This window comes from Trichechus manatus, unplaced genomic scaffold (genome assembly GCF_000243295.1).
Source record: "Trichechus manatus latirostris isolate Lorelei unplaced genomic scaffold, TriManLat1.0 scaffold00050, whole genome shotgun sequence".
Lineage (NCBI taxonomy): Eukaryota > Metazoa > Chordata > Mammalia > Sirenia > Trichechidae > Trichechus > Trichechus manatus.
Genome location: NW_004443986.1, coordinates 3,626,071 through 3,643,029, shown reverse-complemented (window position 1 = coordinate 3,643,029; position 16,959 = coordinate 3,626,071). Strand labels below are relative to the sequence as shown.

The 16,959-nt window shown below is 38.3% G+C and overlaps 1 protein-coding gene across 1 annotated transcript in view; it reads right to left on the bottom strand.

Annotated features, from left to right (window-relative positions):
• Positions 1 to 7,551, bottom strand: part of AHR (aryl hydrocarbon receptor) — a 45,088-nt gene extending 37,537 nt beyond the window's left edge. Inside the window, exon 1 of the mRNA XM_023732281.1 lies at positions 7,344 to 7,551. Within this exon, the coding sequence (XP_023588049.1) occupies positions 7,344 to 7,408 (65 nt within the window). The 5' untranslated portion in view covers positions 7,409 to 7,551. The remainder of the gene's footprint in view (positions 1 to 7,343) is intronic.
• Between the last annotated feature and the right edge of the window lie 9,408 nt (positions 7,552 to 16,959).

The window sequence follows — 16,959 nt, the reverse complement described above, 5'->3', positions numbered from 1 at the left end:
GCAAGGAGAGGTTTCAAATTACTTTGGGCTTGTAGCTTAGGAAAAGAACTACTTCTTGACAAAAGGTATACCAAACAAGGAGAAAAGTGGCTTGAGAACAGATCTCAGTAACATCAACATTTAGGTATAAAGCAGAGGAAGAGGTGCACGCAAAGACGACAGAAGAGAAATGATAAAACAGACAGAAAAAGAACTAGTGTAGAATATTTTGGCAGTCGCAGGAGAAAGTCAAATGCACAGAGGGATTAAATAAAGTCCAGATTGAGAAGTACCCACTAGTAATTCAAACTTGGCAATTCAAATCTACTACTTATTTCCCCTGGAGATGCAGCTTTAAAAGGTCAGATTGTTGAAGCTAAACAAATAGATTTGACTCACTTTTTCACTCATCTTGTGAGAAATATTTAGAACTATTTTGTGAAAATATTTCATACATATTGACACATACTAAAGATGCAAAGAATAATTAAAAATAGAGACTAATCCTAAATCAGTTACACCTGACTTAGATTATATTAGTGCTTTTACTTTTGTATTGTCTCCAAATGCACACCAAAACATACTGCCAACCATCTATCTAAATAAAAGCTACATGTGAAATATAAACAAACACTCCTTTAAGATTGGATTTGGGAGATCTCGAGTTCCCCCATCTCCTGAAATAGACTGTAAGATGTTAATCAGGCAAAGAAGTAATTTACTATTTTTTTAAACCTTAACCTCAAAACTCCTGTCCCAACCTGTAAGTCAAAACTGTTGTGAAATCAAGGCTCTAGCTGACTACATGCCATGCTTCTGTTTTAGAAGCCCTATAAGCTACAAGTACTGGTGGTAACAGGCCCAACAGCATGTCCAATGCCAGTGCTGAATGCTATCTTTATAGCCTTTCTAACATCCCCATCTAAAGTGTTTCAAGCTCATCATTTCCATTTAATGTTTAAAACAAAGCTGAAGAAACTAACAACCCAGTTAATCATAAATTAATGTACTTGTAAATGTATTTTTATCTGATGTTTATCATGAAATCTCAGAAGGACATGCAAAGATACAGTTTCAGTAAACCTATGAGATTAAAGTGACATCTTCTAAAAAGAGGTTACCTATTATGACACTGAGTTTGCACTATAGGCTTTTTCTTTGGGTGATTTAATCTTTTCCCACTGCATCAATCTACAAGTAGCCCCCTACTTACGATATATTCTAATTATGATGAACTGCACTTATGACTGTCTTTTTGTTTTTTGGTACATCTTCATAATATGTACTACATACAACGTGGCAGCGCATAACTTGCTAATGTTATCATTCTCAGATGTAATGTTTCCAACTCCCAAAGACAAATAAAGGTCAAATTTATAAAGATACTGATAATAAAAGGCAATAATAATGAAAACTACAAAAAAATGAGGTATTCAACTTACGTCAGATCTGACTTATGAAGGAATAGTCGTTAGAATGGAACCCCATCATATGTCGGGGACTACTTCATTTACCAATGACTAGTTTATCTTTATGTCCAGCCTGTACACTAGTTGTCCTCTGGGCACATGAGGTTCAATGTGTCCGTAACTAAACTCATTCATATTTTCCAGAACTTGGGACATCACCATCTTTGCATCTACTATGGTGTTACCCTCCATCCAGCAACTAGGAAAATTTGAAATATTCCTCAATAAATCCCTCTACCATACCAACTACACCCAATTAAGCCCAACTCATAAACTTCTCCCTTCTTCACTTCCTCCCCACTGCTTTAGTGTATAACTTATTTATCTCTGAATATGAATGTTGAATGTTTAGTCTCAAATTATATGCTTAATGTAATATGTGGGGAGGTGATCTGTGGCACAAATAAAGTTAAACTTCATTGTTAAGCTGAATGCAGCTGGAGATTTTACTCCCCTATGAGGCAAGAAATGTTTTAAAAAAAAAAACGGAGAATTCTGGCTGGAAGTCACTTTTGGTGAGTCAGAATTTTACTCCACTCTCCTGTTGATGCTCTACAGTTGTGATGACTTCTTCTCTTTTCCCCTTTTTGCTCTATCTAAGGAGGCATGATGAGGTCCAAACAGCATTATCTCTAGCACAAGAAATTAACAGTGAAAATGAGAGAAATGAAATATGCCCAGAAATTACTGTTATTTCCATAATCCTGAAAAGATTACTAAGAATTGTTTTCTTTTTCCACTTCTTCTATGCAAGCACACTTTATTTTATTTTTTAGTATTTCCCCTTGAATCCACATATAATTTATCTGCTATACCAAAATCACTAAACTATCACTAGAACAATTTTAACCTGTGGTCAATTGTTAAATTAACAAATATTTCCTAAATACCGACTATATATAAGGCACTAGGAAGCTCTGGTTGCTACAAAGATAATCCTATTTTTAAGAGCTTATCTTTCCTAGCAGGAAGAAACAAGACAAAATCAAGCATTGCTCAATAATGTAGGTGCTATAAAGTGATCTAGTCAAAATGCTCAGGAGTTCAGGAGAGCAAGAGCTCATGTACAAATGGGGTAATGTGGGTCTCTTGGAGAAATGGCATCTAAATCAGGTTTTAAAGACAGGTAAGATACTGTCAGTTTTAAGATGTACACAGCATTCTGCAACCATGCTTCCCTTCTAGCAAATCACCTTAAAACAAAAAAAAGAAGAGAAAAAAACACAAACTCTATCTTCGATAGACCTAGCAGACAGCTAAACTCCAAAACAAAGAAACCAAAAAAATGAAAATGTAAAGTATGAGAGAAAGAAATCAGCGACTTAGGTTAGAAAAGAAAGGAATTATAATGTATTAATTGGCTTAGCAGTAAACAATATTTGCAAAGTCAAAAATAATGAAACACTGAATGTAGATTTAATAGAAAATTGTGATAAAATTATATTGGGAGGATGAAGAAAGGTAAAAGGGAGATGAAAGAAAGATAAAATATTTAACTACCACGATAAGACTTCAATAAATAATTCTTAACATGCTTATATCAAGGTAGACTATAGATGTATTATTTAAAAATGAGAAGACATAGATGATAGTGAACAGAGAAAGGACTGACTGAGAGAGGTTGCTTCTGTTACAGTGAGCTCTTTTGCACACTTTGACTTTTTAAAATGTGTATTATTTAATAGAAATACATCTTTAAAACATGTCAATCAAAAAAGGAAAAAGCACACATGGAAAAATGCAAGACAAAGCAAATCAATATGTAAAGACACCTCAACTAGAAAAATCTATAAACACACTACTACTACTACTATACACACATACACACATATACACACACACACACACACACACACACACACACAATCCAACATACTAAGTATAATTAGCGAACTACCCTGCTTCCCCTTTTGCCTATGAAATGGACAATTAATATTTTTTAAGCAAAAATTCAAGGACACAGTCACAGACTACCAATGGGAATATAAACTGGTAAATTTTTGTAGGATAATTTGGCTCAGCCTTAAAAGTACAGTACTAATAAATAGCAGTTTTTGTTATATTAAATCACTATGCAAAAAATCAATTTTAAAAATGTGTGGAAGCAAAAACGTATTGTTAAGATTTGCCTAGTATTTAAGCCATTCTTTTACATCAATAAGCATGTACTATGTAAGTTTATTCACCATTGAAGGAGCACATTTTAGCAATACCCAAAATTGAGAACATAATCACATACTGCCTCTTACAGTTTCACAGAAGAATTGGTTGTCTATAATAAGCTAAAAATATTTAAAGAACAGAATTTATGTTTCCATTTAATTTTATACTTTTAGTAGTCTTTACAGTTGGTAGAATGCTTTTGTGTGGCTCATTTTACTTGTGACATTGACAGTGTAGGTGTTGACTGTTCTCCTTTAGTGATTAAGGAACCTGCCAAGATCTACCAGAGCGAGATAAGACCTCATCTTTTAGTTCAGATCCAGTGATCTTTTAGTTTATATCTCACTGTTTCTTTAGCCATTTATTTTTCACAAATGTTAACTATAATTAACTAACACTTTTCATTTACTTCTTTTCATAGTTCCAATGTGTAGAAACATCCATATTCACTATGTATAAGCTATCTAAATAAGCTATCTGAAAGGAAAATGCTGTGGGGAAATAATTATATAACTGAAAAGACGTAACCTTTTACTTCAGATGCTATTTAGAAAATGGCATCATACTATATATGTAATATTTTTAGTAAAACTTTAATTTATTCTACTAAGTTGGCAATAAATGAGGTTCATGATATCTAAATAGAATAGCAATTTAGCAAGAACAGCAAGGAAGACAAAACATTCTCAGTATGTTAGTAAAATTAATATTTATTTCCAGTTCCGACACCTCACGATGGCTGTTTTGATAACCACTACCGCTGATATTTTTAAGTGTAGATGGCAATTTTTAGATGTCATTTACTGAAAGGCTATTACTTGCCAACATTCAGTACTAATGTTCTAGATACGGTTATTTGAAATTCCACTAAAATTTTGTTCTGTATTAATAAAACTTCAAAAATACAGAAATAATGCCAAAGTTAATGACCAATTAATGAAATTGGCTTTTCAACAATATTTATAAACCAAAATAACTAAACAAATAACACTGTAATCTCCAAAGGGAATAAAACAAGAAGGGGATGTAAATAAAAATATTTGTTCTTTTTTTGAGCAGGGTTATTGAGTATTAGAACAACACTCTAAGGTTATCTTTGAAAATTTCTTCATGAAGAAAGCAGGAACATGGATCAAATGCTTTATCTAGGTTGCTTCAGACCCTTTAATTCCCTAATTTTCGTTATTCTCAAGAGAAAGGAAACATTTCTTGTCTATTATGTGTAAGATATCTTAGTAGGATTAAATTTAACACATTTAAAATTTATTTCCCCTAATAATTTTCAATGTCAGACCTGCCACTAGAGGGAGTTTATTCTGTTTAATACATTCAATTGACTGAAAGAGCTTCAGGTTAAAATTATGTCACCTACTTTACTCCAGAAGTGTATGAAATCGTATATTTAAATGACTATCTTTTCAACAGTCTTAGAATTATGCTACAATGTATCTTCTCTGTAAGTAAAATAAAATAGCTATCGCTTAAGGGATCAAAGTTAAATAGATCTGGATAACATTTTTAGCTTAAACAAGATGAATTTTTCCTGTGAGAATGTTGGCATGTTTCAGGCCCCATTATCCACTAACTAGTAGTCTAACTAAAAAAGTCATATTAAACTTAATACTAGGTTTAATAACCTCATTTGTAAGATCAATATTCACTTGAACTGTGTTAACCATTTTGTATTCAGGTAAAAATGTTTCATAAACAATTTCACTTCACCACGTGAATGCCAGCACTAATCTTTTCTTACAGAGCAATTTGGTGCGCTATAAGGCATTTACACAATCAGAAGCAATGCATGGTGCTCAGTAAAGACCTGATAAACATCTATACTACCTGATAAAATAAAACGAGGGTAAATGAGAAAAATGGCTTTAGTTATATTGTAATACGGGAATTAATTACATAATGTATATTAAAGCCTTAAAAAGTACACTTAAATATTAGGATATTATAATAAAAGGTACATTTTACATAAATACAAGTGAAATTTAATATACTAAAAGAACAGATCATTAATAAAATATTAGCTAGAAACCAAAAATGTTACATTTTATAATGAACACAAACTAAGGCATTTAATTAAAAGGAAAAAAAAAAAGCCACCTAGATCTATTTGTAACACACTGACTGAAGCTTAATATCTTAAAAACCCATCAGTGAGACTATCAACTTTTCAGATCACACAAAACCCATGACACTTTCATTATATATAATGCTAAGTGTGCTACTGTATTAGTAGCTATGGAAAACAGGCATGTTGGGTGCCTTCCAATTTTAACTATCATTGACAAAGTCAAATTAGACAAATACATTTTTATATAAAAAACCATTCTACAACATGCCAAATATTGTAACCAATGTTTCAAAACTGCCAAGACAGAAAACCGCTGACTAAGCAATATTCTGAATGTTAGACACACTAAAGTCAAGAATTTCAAAATTTTAATCAGAGTTTATTTATAAGATGGTCTAATATCCTCTGTGAATGCCAATTTGTAAGTCTATATTTGAAGAACTATGATCATTGAAAATCTAAAAGGAAATTAAAACTCTAGAGTAATGAAACATTTCAACCAACAACTTTTTAAATATAAATCCTAAAAGTGATATTTTTATTTATTTGGGTTCACATTAGTAACTTAAGTCAAGTTCTCAGCAAATTTGCTCTGACTTGCTCTGAGTAGATATTCAACATGTTTTTAAAATTGTTTATGAAAATTTGAAAGATGTAGGTGATTTAAAGTAACTCAGGCATAATAATTAGGAATAAACACATGAAGACAGACAAATCACAAAATGAAATCTGTCTCAAGTACAGATTTTTTTTTTTTTCCTGGAAAAAGTTAAAGTATTTGCCATGTCATACAAATATCCCGCCAAAACAAAAATAATTCAAATTTGGAATCACTCTACTAGAATTAACAAAACTTTGAAGTAGGGAAGAGAGGAAATTAGAGGAAGATGCTAAGAATAAAAACGTCTCCCTCAATAAATTCAGTTCCAAATCTTTGACAGATCCTCAAACCACCACAAAAATAATGAGAAAGTTTCCCCAAAAGATTATTGAGAATACAAATCCCCCAAATATCACTCATACCTGCTATTATTCCTATACACTATGATACAGTCACGTCGGATACCACATAACTGCCAAATAAGTAAATAGCGTAACAGAAAACCAGTTGCTCCAGATCAAAAAAATACCTTCAGAGGCACTCAGCCCCTTTCAAGATCGCACGTGCTTGGCTCTTTAAAAACATTTCACTGTACCTACCAAGCGTTCAGTCTCCTCCAAGAATGAGAATTATGACAGTCCTCTAACCTAAACGATGTGGATATTAACAGTATTAAGGGTATTTCAAGACACGCTACTGTTACCTAATCCCCCAGCACCAAGGGACAGGCCAAAACTCTCAACAAATTGGAACCAAAGAAAAGAATAGAGCTGCAAAGGTGTGGGGGTATGAGAAGGTGCGTGGGCGCTGGTGACGGGGGTGGGGAACAATTTTTAAAATGCAATAGTTGAAAGCAGAAAAAATTCCAACCGTCGGTCTCTCGACCGACCCCCAAATCTTGATTCCACGGGCTGTGTCGGGAATGGACCTAATCTCCCGGAACGCGGGGAATGAGGGGTGGGGTGGGGCCGCCTCCCGCGGCCACTGAAGACCCGCACCCGCGTGTTCCGGCGCCCTGTCCTGCAGCGAGGACGCCGCTCCGGACACTCACGTTTTCTGCACCGGTTTCCGCCGCTTGCGACTGGCGTAGGTGATGTTGGCGCCGCTGCTGTTCATGGTGCCCGGTGTGCTGCGGCCCGGTCCCTGGGGCCCGGCGGCGACCGGGACGATTGCGGGCGGACGGGCGGGCAGGCGGCCGGCGCTGGGTTCCGTGAAACCGCGCCCGATTCACCTGCGTCTTCCCCGCGCGGTGGCGAGGACGCCGCAACCCCGCGCCTCGGATCCCGCAGCCCCGGCCCGTCCAGACAACCGGCGGCCGGGGGCGCCCGTGTTTGGCGCTGCGGGGAGAGGAACGGAGACCTCCTAGCGAGGGGACGCAGGTGCCGTCTACACGGGCGGAGGCGGCGCGGCGCTGCCCGCAGGTGAGGCGGCCGGGAGTAGGAGGAGCCTGAGCCGGCTGTTCAGAATCCCCGCCTGGGTCGCGCACGGTGGTGCCGCGCCCCGTGACCCGCGCCGTGGCCCCCTGGGTGAGGGAGGCGCCGTCGCGCTGCTCCCGGGGCTTCCCCCCTCCTGGGTGCTTCCCGCCAGCCGAATTCGAGCGCCGGCTGCCCCAAATCTGGGCCTTATTCCTGGGCAAGTTCTCGGGACCGAGCTTCGAGTAGCCTCTCCTCGCACTGCCTCCCGCCGCCGCGCGCGCTGACCGAATAGCAGAAGCGCCCCCGACCCCTGACTGGCCCCGCCCCGCCCAGGATAGTCCCTCCCCGTCTTGCTTGGCCCCGCCCCTTCACCCATCTCCCTTGGGGGCCCCCACCCTCCTCCCAGCACGTGATGACGTAAACGTAAGGATGCACTCCAGTAGCCATCTTCGTGAGGTCAAAGGGAGCGTTCTGGGGATTCATATCCAGCACGGAAACAGGTGTGACAACAAATGACGTGGTGTAGTCAAAGTTTTTGTAGCTAGACTGTCTCAAGAATTATTGTTGTTGTTAGGTGCCGTTAAGTGGATTCTGACTTGTAGCCACCCTGTGTACTGCAGAATGAAACACTGCCCAGTCCTGTGCCATCCTCACTATTGTTTCTATGTTTGAGCCCATCTTTGCAGCCACTGTGTCAATCCATCTCGTTGAGGGTCTTCCTCTTTTTGAGGACCCTGTACTTTACCAAGCATGATGTCCTTCTCCAGGGACTGGTCCCTCCTGATAACATGTTCAAAGTACATGAGACGAAGTCTTGCCATCCTCGCTTCTAAGGTGCATTCTGGCTGTACTTCTTCCAAGAAAGATTTGTTCCTTCTTCTGGCAGTCCATGGTCTCAAGAATAGATATGCCAAATAGTAAACCTAACTTCATGTATGGAAAGACAGTGACTCAGCTAACATTGGGCCAAGAAATACAGTAAACAGAAAGATAACCAATGGGACTGTTTAAATTTTCCTAGAGGGAAGAGCTTTCAGGAGGCCACATTTAAGTTGAGACTTAAGAGCTTGCTTGAGTCCAAGAGTTCCTTGGACTTTTTTATTTTTTAATTTGTCTCTCACACTAGGCAGTATAATGTCTTTTCCTCAGTCAGTATAACTTTGTTATCCTTTAGTCAAATTTCAATAAGGTTAGTGGAAAGAAGGAAGCTAGGAAGAAGGGAAGCCCTTAGGGCAGGAGGTGTTTGAGAATAATAAGCGTCTGGTATGGTTGGAAGGAGCTTGGGAGGCTCAAGCAGTTTGCAGTTGGCTGCTAACCTAAAGGTTGGCAGTTCAAACTCATCCAGCGGCTCTGTTGAAGGAAGTCCTGGCAAACTGCTACTGTAAAGATTAAAACACAACAGCAACAAAAAAACTGGTTGCCATCAGTTCATTCTGACTCACAGCCAAGAAAACCCTACGGAGCAGTTCTACTCTGTAACACATGGGCTTGCCGTGAGTCGGAATCGACGTGTAGGCAATGGGTTTGGTTTGGTGGTTTTTGGTATGTTGGAACAAGGTAAAGGAGCTGAAGGTGAAGTTCAGGAACTTTGGGATCAAATCATAAAGACTTGATAAAGAATTTTTCAGAGACTGGGTTCAGGGAGAGTAGTTAGGAAGTTGTTGAAATAATCTAGGTTAATGTCCAGGGAAGTAGCTGTGGCAATGGAGAGAAGAGAGAAAATATAGATGATGATAGAAATGGTTAAGGCACTGGGGGGTGAGAGAAAACAATCTAGGGTGGCCCCAAGATTTCTGACTGTTTATGTGGATGCTGTTAACTAAGACAGTGAACATAGACAAGGAGTTGTTTGCTTGTCAGGAGCAGAAGGGCACTAGATTAAAATGCCTAGATGCTGTCTCACATCAAATCCATTTCTACATTTCAAAATGCCTTAAAGCCACGTCCACTGGGTAAATTTATTACTTCAAATTCAGTGCAACAAAAAATTGAACTCATCGTTTTCTTTAACTGAAATTTCACCCTGTTGTGGTTCGACCAGTTGACAGATCCGTTCTTCAGATCAACCTAGAAATCATCTTCGACTCCCTTGCCACCTGTATCTAAATATTCCAATGAATATTACTGAATTTTGTTTTTTGCAATAGCCCTAATAATCTCCCTCCACCTTATTCTCCAATAATACCAGAGAGACAGTGCCCAGCTTAAATCATTCAAGATTTCTTAGCTGATTACCATACATTAATTTATTTAGCAGATTTTTGAGGGGGTATGTGCTATGTGCCAGGAATTGTGCTAGTACAGGGGAGACAATGGGTGACTAAAAACAAAAATGAACTATGCTTTCAGGCAAGTAGAACATATTGACTGTCAAAAATATTGTGATGGAGAAAGGCATGATTCTATAATCTTCTAATAGGTATATTTGACCTCACTAAAGAAAGTGACACGTCTGTCAGTTTGTCGTACTGTGGTGGCTTGCATGTTGCTGTGATACTGGAAGCTTTGCCACCCGAATTTCAAATACCAGCAGGGTCACCCTTGGTGGACAGGTTTCAGTGGAGCTTCCAGACTAAGACAGACTAGGAAGAAGGACCTGACAGTCTACTTCTGAAAAAATTGGCTAGTGAAAACCTTATAAATAGCAGCAGAACATTGTCTGATATAGTGCCGGAAGTTGAGCCCCTTAGGTTGGAAGGCAGTCAGAGTATGACTGGGGAAGAGCTGCCTCCCCAAAGTAGAGTTACTTTAATGACATGGATGGAGTCAAGCTTTCGGAACCTTCATTTGCTGATGTGGCACAACTCCAAATGAGAAGAAATAGCTGCAAACATCCATTAATAAGTGGAATGTGGACCATATGAAGTATGAATCTAGGAAAATTGAAAATCATCAAAAACAAAATGGGACACATAAAGATTGCTATCCTAGGCATTTGTGAGGTGAAATGGATGGTACTGGCCATTTTGAATCAGACTATCATACGGTGTACTATGCCGGGAATGACAAATTGAAGAGGAATGACATCACATTCATTGTCAAATAGAACTTTTTGAGATCTGTCCTGAAGTACAATGCTGTCAATGATAGCATAATATCCAGACTCCTACACGGGAGACCAATTAATACGACTATTATTCAGATTTACGCACCAACCACTAAGGCCAAAGATGAGGAAACTGAAGATTTTTACCAACTTATGCAGTCTGAAATTGATCAAACATGCAATCAAGATGCATTGATAATTACTAGTGATTGGAATGCAAAAGTTGGAAACAAAGAAGGATCAGTAGCTGGAAAATATGGCCTTGGTGATAGAAATGACGCTGGAGATCACATGATAGAATTTTGCAAGACCAACAACTTCTTGATTGCAAATGCCTTTTTTCAGTAACAAAAACAGCAACTTTATACGTGAACCTCATTGGATGGAAAACACAGGAATCAAATCGACTACATCTGTGGAAAGAAATGATGGAAAGGCTCAATATCATTTGTCAGAACAAGGCCAGGGGTCGCTTGCGAAACAGACCATCAATTGATCATATGCAAGTTCAAGCTGAACCTGAAGAAAATTAAAACAACTCCGTAAGAGACAAAGTATAACCCTGATTTTATCCCACCTGAATGTACAGACCATCTCAAGAATAGATTTGATGCATTGAATACTAATGACCGAAGATCAGACGAGTTGTGGGATGATGTCAAGGACATCACACATGAAAAAAGCAAAAGATGATTAAAAAGATAGGAAAGAAAGAAAAGAGCAAAAAGGATGTCAGAAGAGACTCTGAAACTTGCTCTTGAATGTAGAGTAGCTAAAGCAAATGGAAGAAATGATGAAGTAAAAGAGCTGAAGAGAAGATTTCGAAAGGCAGCTCGAGAAGACAAAGTAAAATATTATGAAATGTGCAAAGACCTGGAGTTAGAAAACCAAAAGAGAGAAACATGTTTGGCATTTCTCAAGCTCAAAGAACTGAAGAAAAAATTCAAGCCTCAAGTTGCAGTTTTGAAGGATTCTATGGGGGAAAATATTGAATGATCCAGGAAGCATCAAATGCAGATGGAAGGAATACACAGACTGTACTAAAAAGAATTGGTAGACATTCACCCATTTTAGGAGGTAGCATATGATCAAGAACCAATGGTACTGAAGGAAGAAGTCCAAGCTGCACTGAAGGCATTGGCAAAAAACAAGGCTCCAGGAATTGACGGAATATCAGTTGAGATGTTTCAACAAAGGGATGCAGCACTAGAAGTGCTCGCCCTTGTATGCCAAAAAATTTGGAAGAGAGCTACCTGGCCGCCCAGGTACCTAAAAGAGATCCATATTTGTGCCCATTCCAAGGAAAGGTGGTCCAACAGAATGTGGAAGTTATCGAACAGTATCATTCATATCACACACAAGTAAAGTTTTGCTGAACATCATTCAGAAGTGGTTGCAGCAGTACATCGACAGGGAACTGCCAGCACTTCAAGCTGGATTCAGAAGAGGATGTGAAATGAGGGGTGTCATTGCTGATGTCAGATGGACCTTGTCTGAAAGCAGAGAGTTCCAGAAAGATGTTCACCTATGTTTTATTGACTACGCAAAGGCATTCAACTGTGCGGATCATAACAAATTCTGGATAACATTTCGAAGAATGGAAATTGTAAAATACTTGATTGTTCTCATGTGGAACCTGTACATAGGCCAAGAGGCAGTTGTTCAAACAGAGCAAGGTGATACTGCATGGTTTAAAATCAAGAAACGTGAGCCAGGGTTGTATCATTTCACCATACTTATTCAGTTTGTGTGCTGCGCAAATAATCCGAGAAGCTGGACTATATGAAGAAGAATGTGACGTCAGGATTGGAGGAACTTATTAACAACCTGTGATATGCAGATGACAAAACCTTAGTTGCTGAAAGTGAAGAGGGCTTGAAGCACTTACTGATGAAGATGAAAGAAAGACCACAGCCTTCAGTATGGATTGTAGCTCACCAGAAAGATAACAGAAATCCTCACAACTGGACCAATAAACAACATCATGATGAACAGAGAAAAGATTGAAGTTGTCAAGGATTTCACTTTACGTGGATCCACAATCAACGCCGATGGAAGCAGCAGTCAGGAAATCAAATGACGTATAGCATCGGCCAAATCTGTTGCAAAAGACCTCTTTAAAGTGTTAACAACCAAAGATGTCACTTTGAGGACTAAGGTATGCCTCACCCAAGCCATGATATTTTCAGTCACCTCACATGCATGCAAAAGCTGGACAATGAATAAGGAAGACCGAAGAAAAATTTATGCCTTTGGATTATGGTGTTGGCAAAGGATATTGACTATACCATAGACTGCCAGAAGAATGGGCAACTCTGTCTTGGAAGAAGTACAGCCAGAGTGCTCCTTTGACGTGAGGATGGCGAGACTTCATCTCACTTTCTTTGAATATGTTATCAGGAGGGACCAGTCCCTGGAGAAGGACATCATGCTTGGTAAAGCAGAGGGTCAGTGAAAAAGAGGAAGACCATTGACGAGATGGATTGACACAGTGGCTGCAACAACGAGCTCAAACATAGCAACGATTGTGAGGATGGCACAGGACCAGACAGTGTTTTGTTCTGTTGTACACAGGGTCTCTGTGAGTCAGAACCAACTCGATGACACCTAACAACAACAACAAAGAAAGTGATGATTGAGCTGAAGTCTGAAGGATGAATAGGATTACCTAGGAGAAGAGGAGGGAAAAAAGCATTCCAAGCAGGTGCAATATTATAGACAAAGTACCTTTAGTGGGGAGGGTCTGCCAGGTAGGAGGGACTAAAAGAAATTTAGTATGAGCGAGGCAGGAACACAAATAATTAAATTTGTGTTTCAAAAAGATCACCATATATTCAAGGGTTAGAACAGATTAAAGAGGGAGGAGCAGAATGGAATGAATAGGGTAAGACTACTTAGGAAGCGATTCAGTAGCCCAACCAAGAGATTATTGCTGATAATAGAGTTGAAGTGATGGTGGAGATGGAGAAAATTGAATAGATTTGATTTGGGATGTCTTCGACGATGGAGTGGATATAAGACTGTGAGGGAAAGAGATGTGTCAAGAATGTAATAATAGTTTTCTGGACTGTGTGTCTGATAATAGTGGCATGCAGTGGTGGGGATAGACTACTAATTTAGCTTTGAAACTCTTGAGTTTGAGGTACTTTTTACATCTAATAGAAGATATCAAGTAGGCCATAGGAAATACAGGTTTGTAACTTAAAGGAGAGAATTAGGCTGGAGACATAAATTTAGAAATCATTTGCATTTAGGTGACAAAGAAGAGAACATGGAGGAGTCATGTCTGGTGAATATATACTAGAAAAGAATGACTACAACCAAGCCCAAAAGAACTACAGTATCTAATGATTGGATAGAAGATGATGGTGCTGCAAAAACAGATTGAGAAAGAGTCCCTGGAATGGTAAGAGGAAAATAAGGGGATTGTTTTGTCATGGTGAAGCATTCCGACAGTAACAGAAAGGTTGGAGGCTTAAGTCCACCTACAGGTGTATAGCAAGAAAGTCCTATATATTTATACTTCTGAAAAATCAGCCATTGAAAACCCTATGTTTCACAATTTTACTTTGACACACATGGGTTCACCATGAGTTGGAATAAACTCTGGCAAATTTTTTTTTTTTTTTAATGTCATGGAGGATAATGTGGAGAAATGTTGGGAGTGGTTAATAGTATTAAATGCTGTTGAGAGGTTCAAGTAAGATGAGAACTGAAAATGCCTTTTATGATTCTCAACATGGCGTCATTGATGATGACTTTAGGGAATGCTATTTTAGTGGGGTCATGGGGCTACAAGTGAGATTGGAGTAGGTATAGCAATGAGTTGGAAATCGTGTTAGCAAGCACAGATAATTCTTTTTAAAAGCTTGAGAGTCAAGAGGAGAGTAGCATAGCTAGGGGTAGTGAAGGGTTAAAGGAATTTTTTTTTTTTCTTAAATGGGTGAAACTTAAGCAAAGGTGAATGGGAGATACTTAAGCAGTTGAGAGAGAAAGATTTATTATGTAAGAGAGACAAGGAACAATAGATACTAAAGCAGAGTCTCTGGGTAGTGCCAATGTTTAAATTGCTCAGCTGCTAATGGAAAGATTGGAGGTTCGAGTCCACCCAGAGGTGCCTTAGAAGAAAAGCCCAGCAGCCTACTTGAAAACCCTATAGAGTACAGTTGAAATCAACTCAATGGCAACTAGTTTGTAGATACTAAAGATAGTAAAAACAGGAGGGAGTGAGTGTCAAAGCATTAATGGGAGATTATGAACTATAGCAAGTTAGATAATAACAGAGACAGCTCCTCTAGGGCTTTTCTAGTCAAACTGTGGTCCACACCTTCACTTGAGAGTTGTGAGAAATGTATGATCTCTGGGTGTCCTCACTAAATTAGAATCTGAATTTAGCAAGATCTCCTGGATAATTAAAATGTACGTAAAGTTTGAGGAGCACTGTTGGAGCTGAAGGGAAGGAGGACAGTGGTGAGGTGTAGCAGGCTGGTAAATTCTGGATGGGAAAGATGAAGGGCATGTGATGGGAAAGGTATTCTAGCCTGAGTTGCAAAGAAACAGTGATGTTTTATGGTTGATGGTCTTTGTTTTATTTTTATATTACAAGACCATACAGTAAAAGTAATCTGGGAAGGGGCAATAGGAAACTAGGTGGACATCAACCCTATATGCTTAATGTGTGGTGAGAGAAAACAAATAGGCACCATTTGGGATAGCTATTAAGAAAGTGATAGCCTCAAAGAGAGCCAGCTTCCAGTTTAAGGCAAAAGATAGAGCAAGTTCCCAAAGAAGATAGTGCATGCATATATACGGGGGAGTTTGCTGTCTATAGAATAGCAATTCCAGAGGAGACAGAGTCAACTATCTCTATCTTACCTTCTCTTCAATTTCTTCATCTTTGTATTCTTGCCCGTCACCATTCTATCTAAAACATAAAGGATAAGAGAATAATTTCTTCCTAATGTAGGAAATTTAAGGGTGAAAAATGGCTATGAAAACATAATTTATTGATTTTGTAGCTAATTTACTAATCTTAATTTCATGATTTAAAAAAAAAAAAAACCCACCATTTTTAAATGTTGTTAGCTATTTGGTAACATCATTCCCTACCTCATTTTGTTCTGCTTATGTACAAATGAATATGTGTATACGTGTATATGCATGTGTGTGTGTGTGTGTGTGTGTGTGTGTGTGCGCGCGCGCGCATATATACACTATCTTTTACTTTAGGATTATTTTCATTATCCAGAAATCATATTATGCCCTCAACAACAAAAACACAATCCAATTAAAAAATGGGCAAAAGACATGAACAGACACTTCACCAAAGAAGACATTCAGGTGGCTAACAAACACATGAAGAGATACTTGCAATCATTAGCCATTATCCATTGACATGGAGTCGATAACAACTCATAACGATTAGATACAAATCAAATCTACAGTGAGATGCCATCTCTCCCCTGGTTATAATGGCACTGATCAAAAATACAGAAAACAACAAATGCTGGCAAGGTTGTAGAGAGATTGGAACTCTTATACACTGCTGGTGGGAATATAAAATGGTATAACCACTATGGAAAATGGTATAGAGATTTCTTAAAAAGCTAGAAATTGAAATGCCATATGACCTAGCAACCCCACTCCTAGGTATATATCCTAGAGAAATAAGAGCAGTGACATGAATAGACATGCACACCCATGTTCGTTGTAGCATTATTCACGATAGCAAAATGATGGAAACAACCTAAGTACCCATCAACAGATAAATGGATAAACAAATATTATCACTGTAGTGGTTTGTGACCATCTACTAAGATTTAAAATTTTTCTATGGTAATTTTTAATATAGTAATATGACTCTTATAACAAATAAGTTGCTTGTAGGAATTCATGAACATTTGACTGCCTTATCCAAAACAAGGTCATCTTTTTAATTAGTTTAGGTGAGACTACTTTCTGAGATTTCAGATGCATTTGCATGTGTATGGATTCCTTGTTTCTGCTAAATAATCTGAGAAAAATAAGTTTTAAGAGTGCTATTATAAATACTAATTGTTTAGAGCAAGGGAAAATAACTAAAATGAATGCTAAACCTGTTCTGTCACAGGATGTTCATTCTTTTTATTCACAAGGTATTTTAGCTCCTATTATGTGCCATACACTGTGGGATACAATGGTGATATCAGACATGCCCTACCCTCACA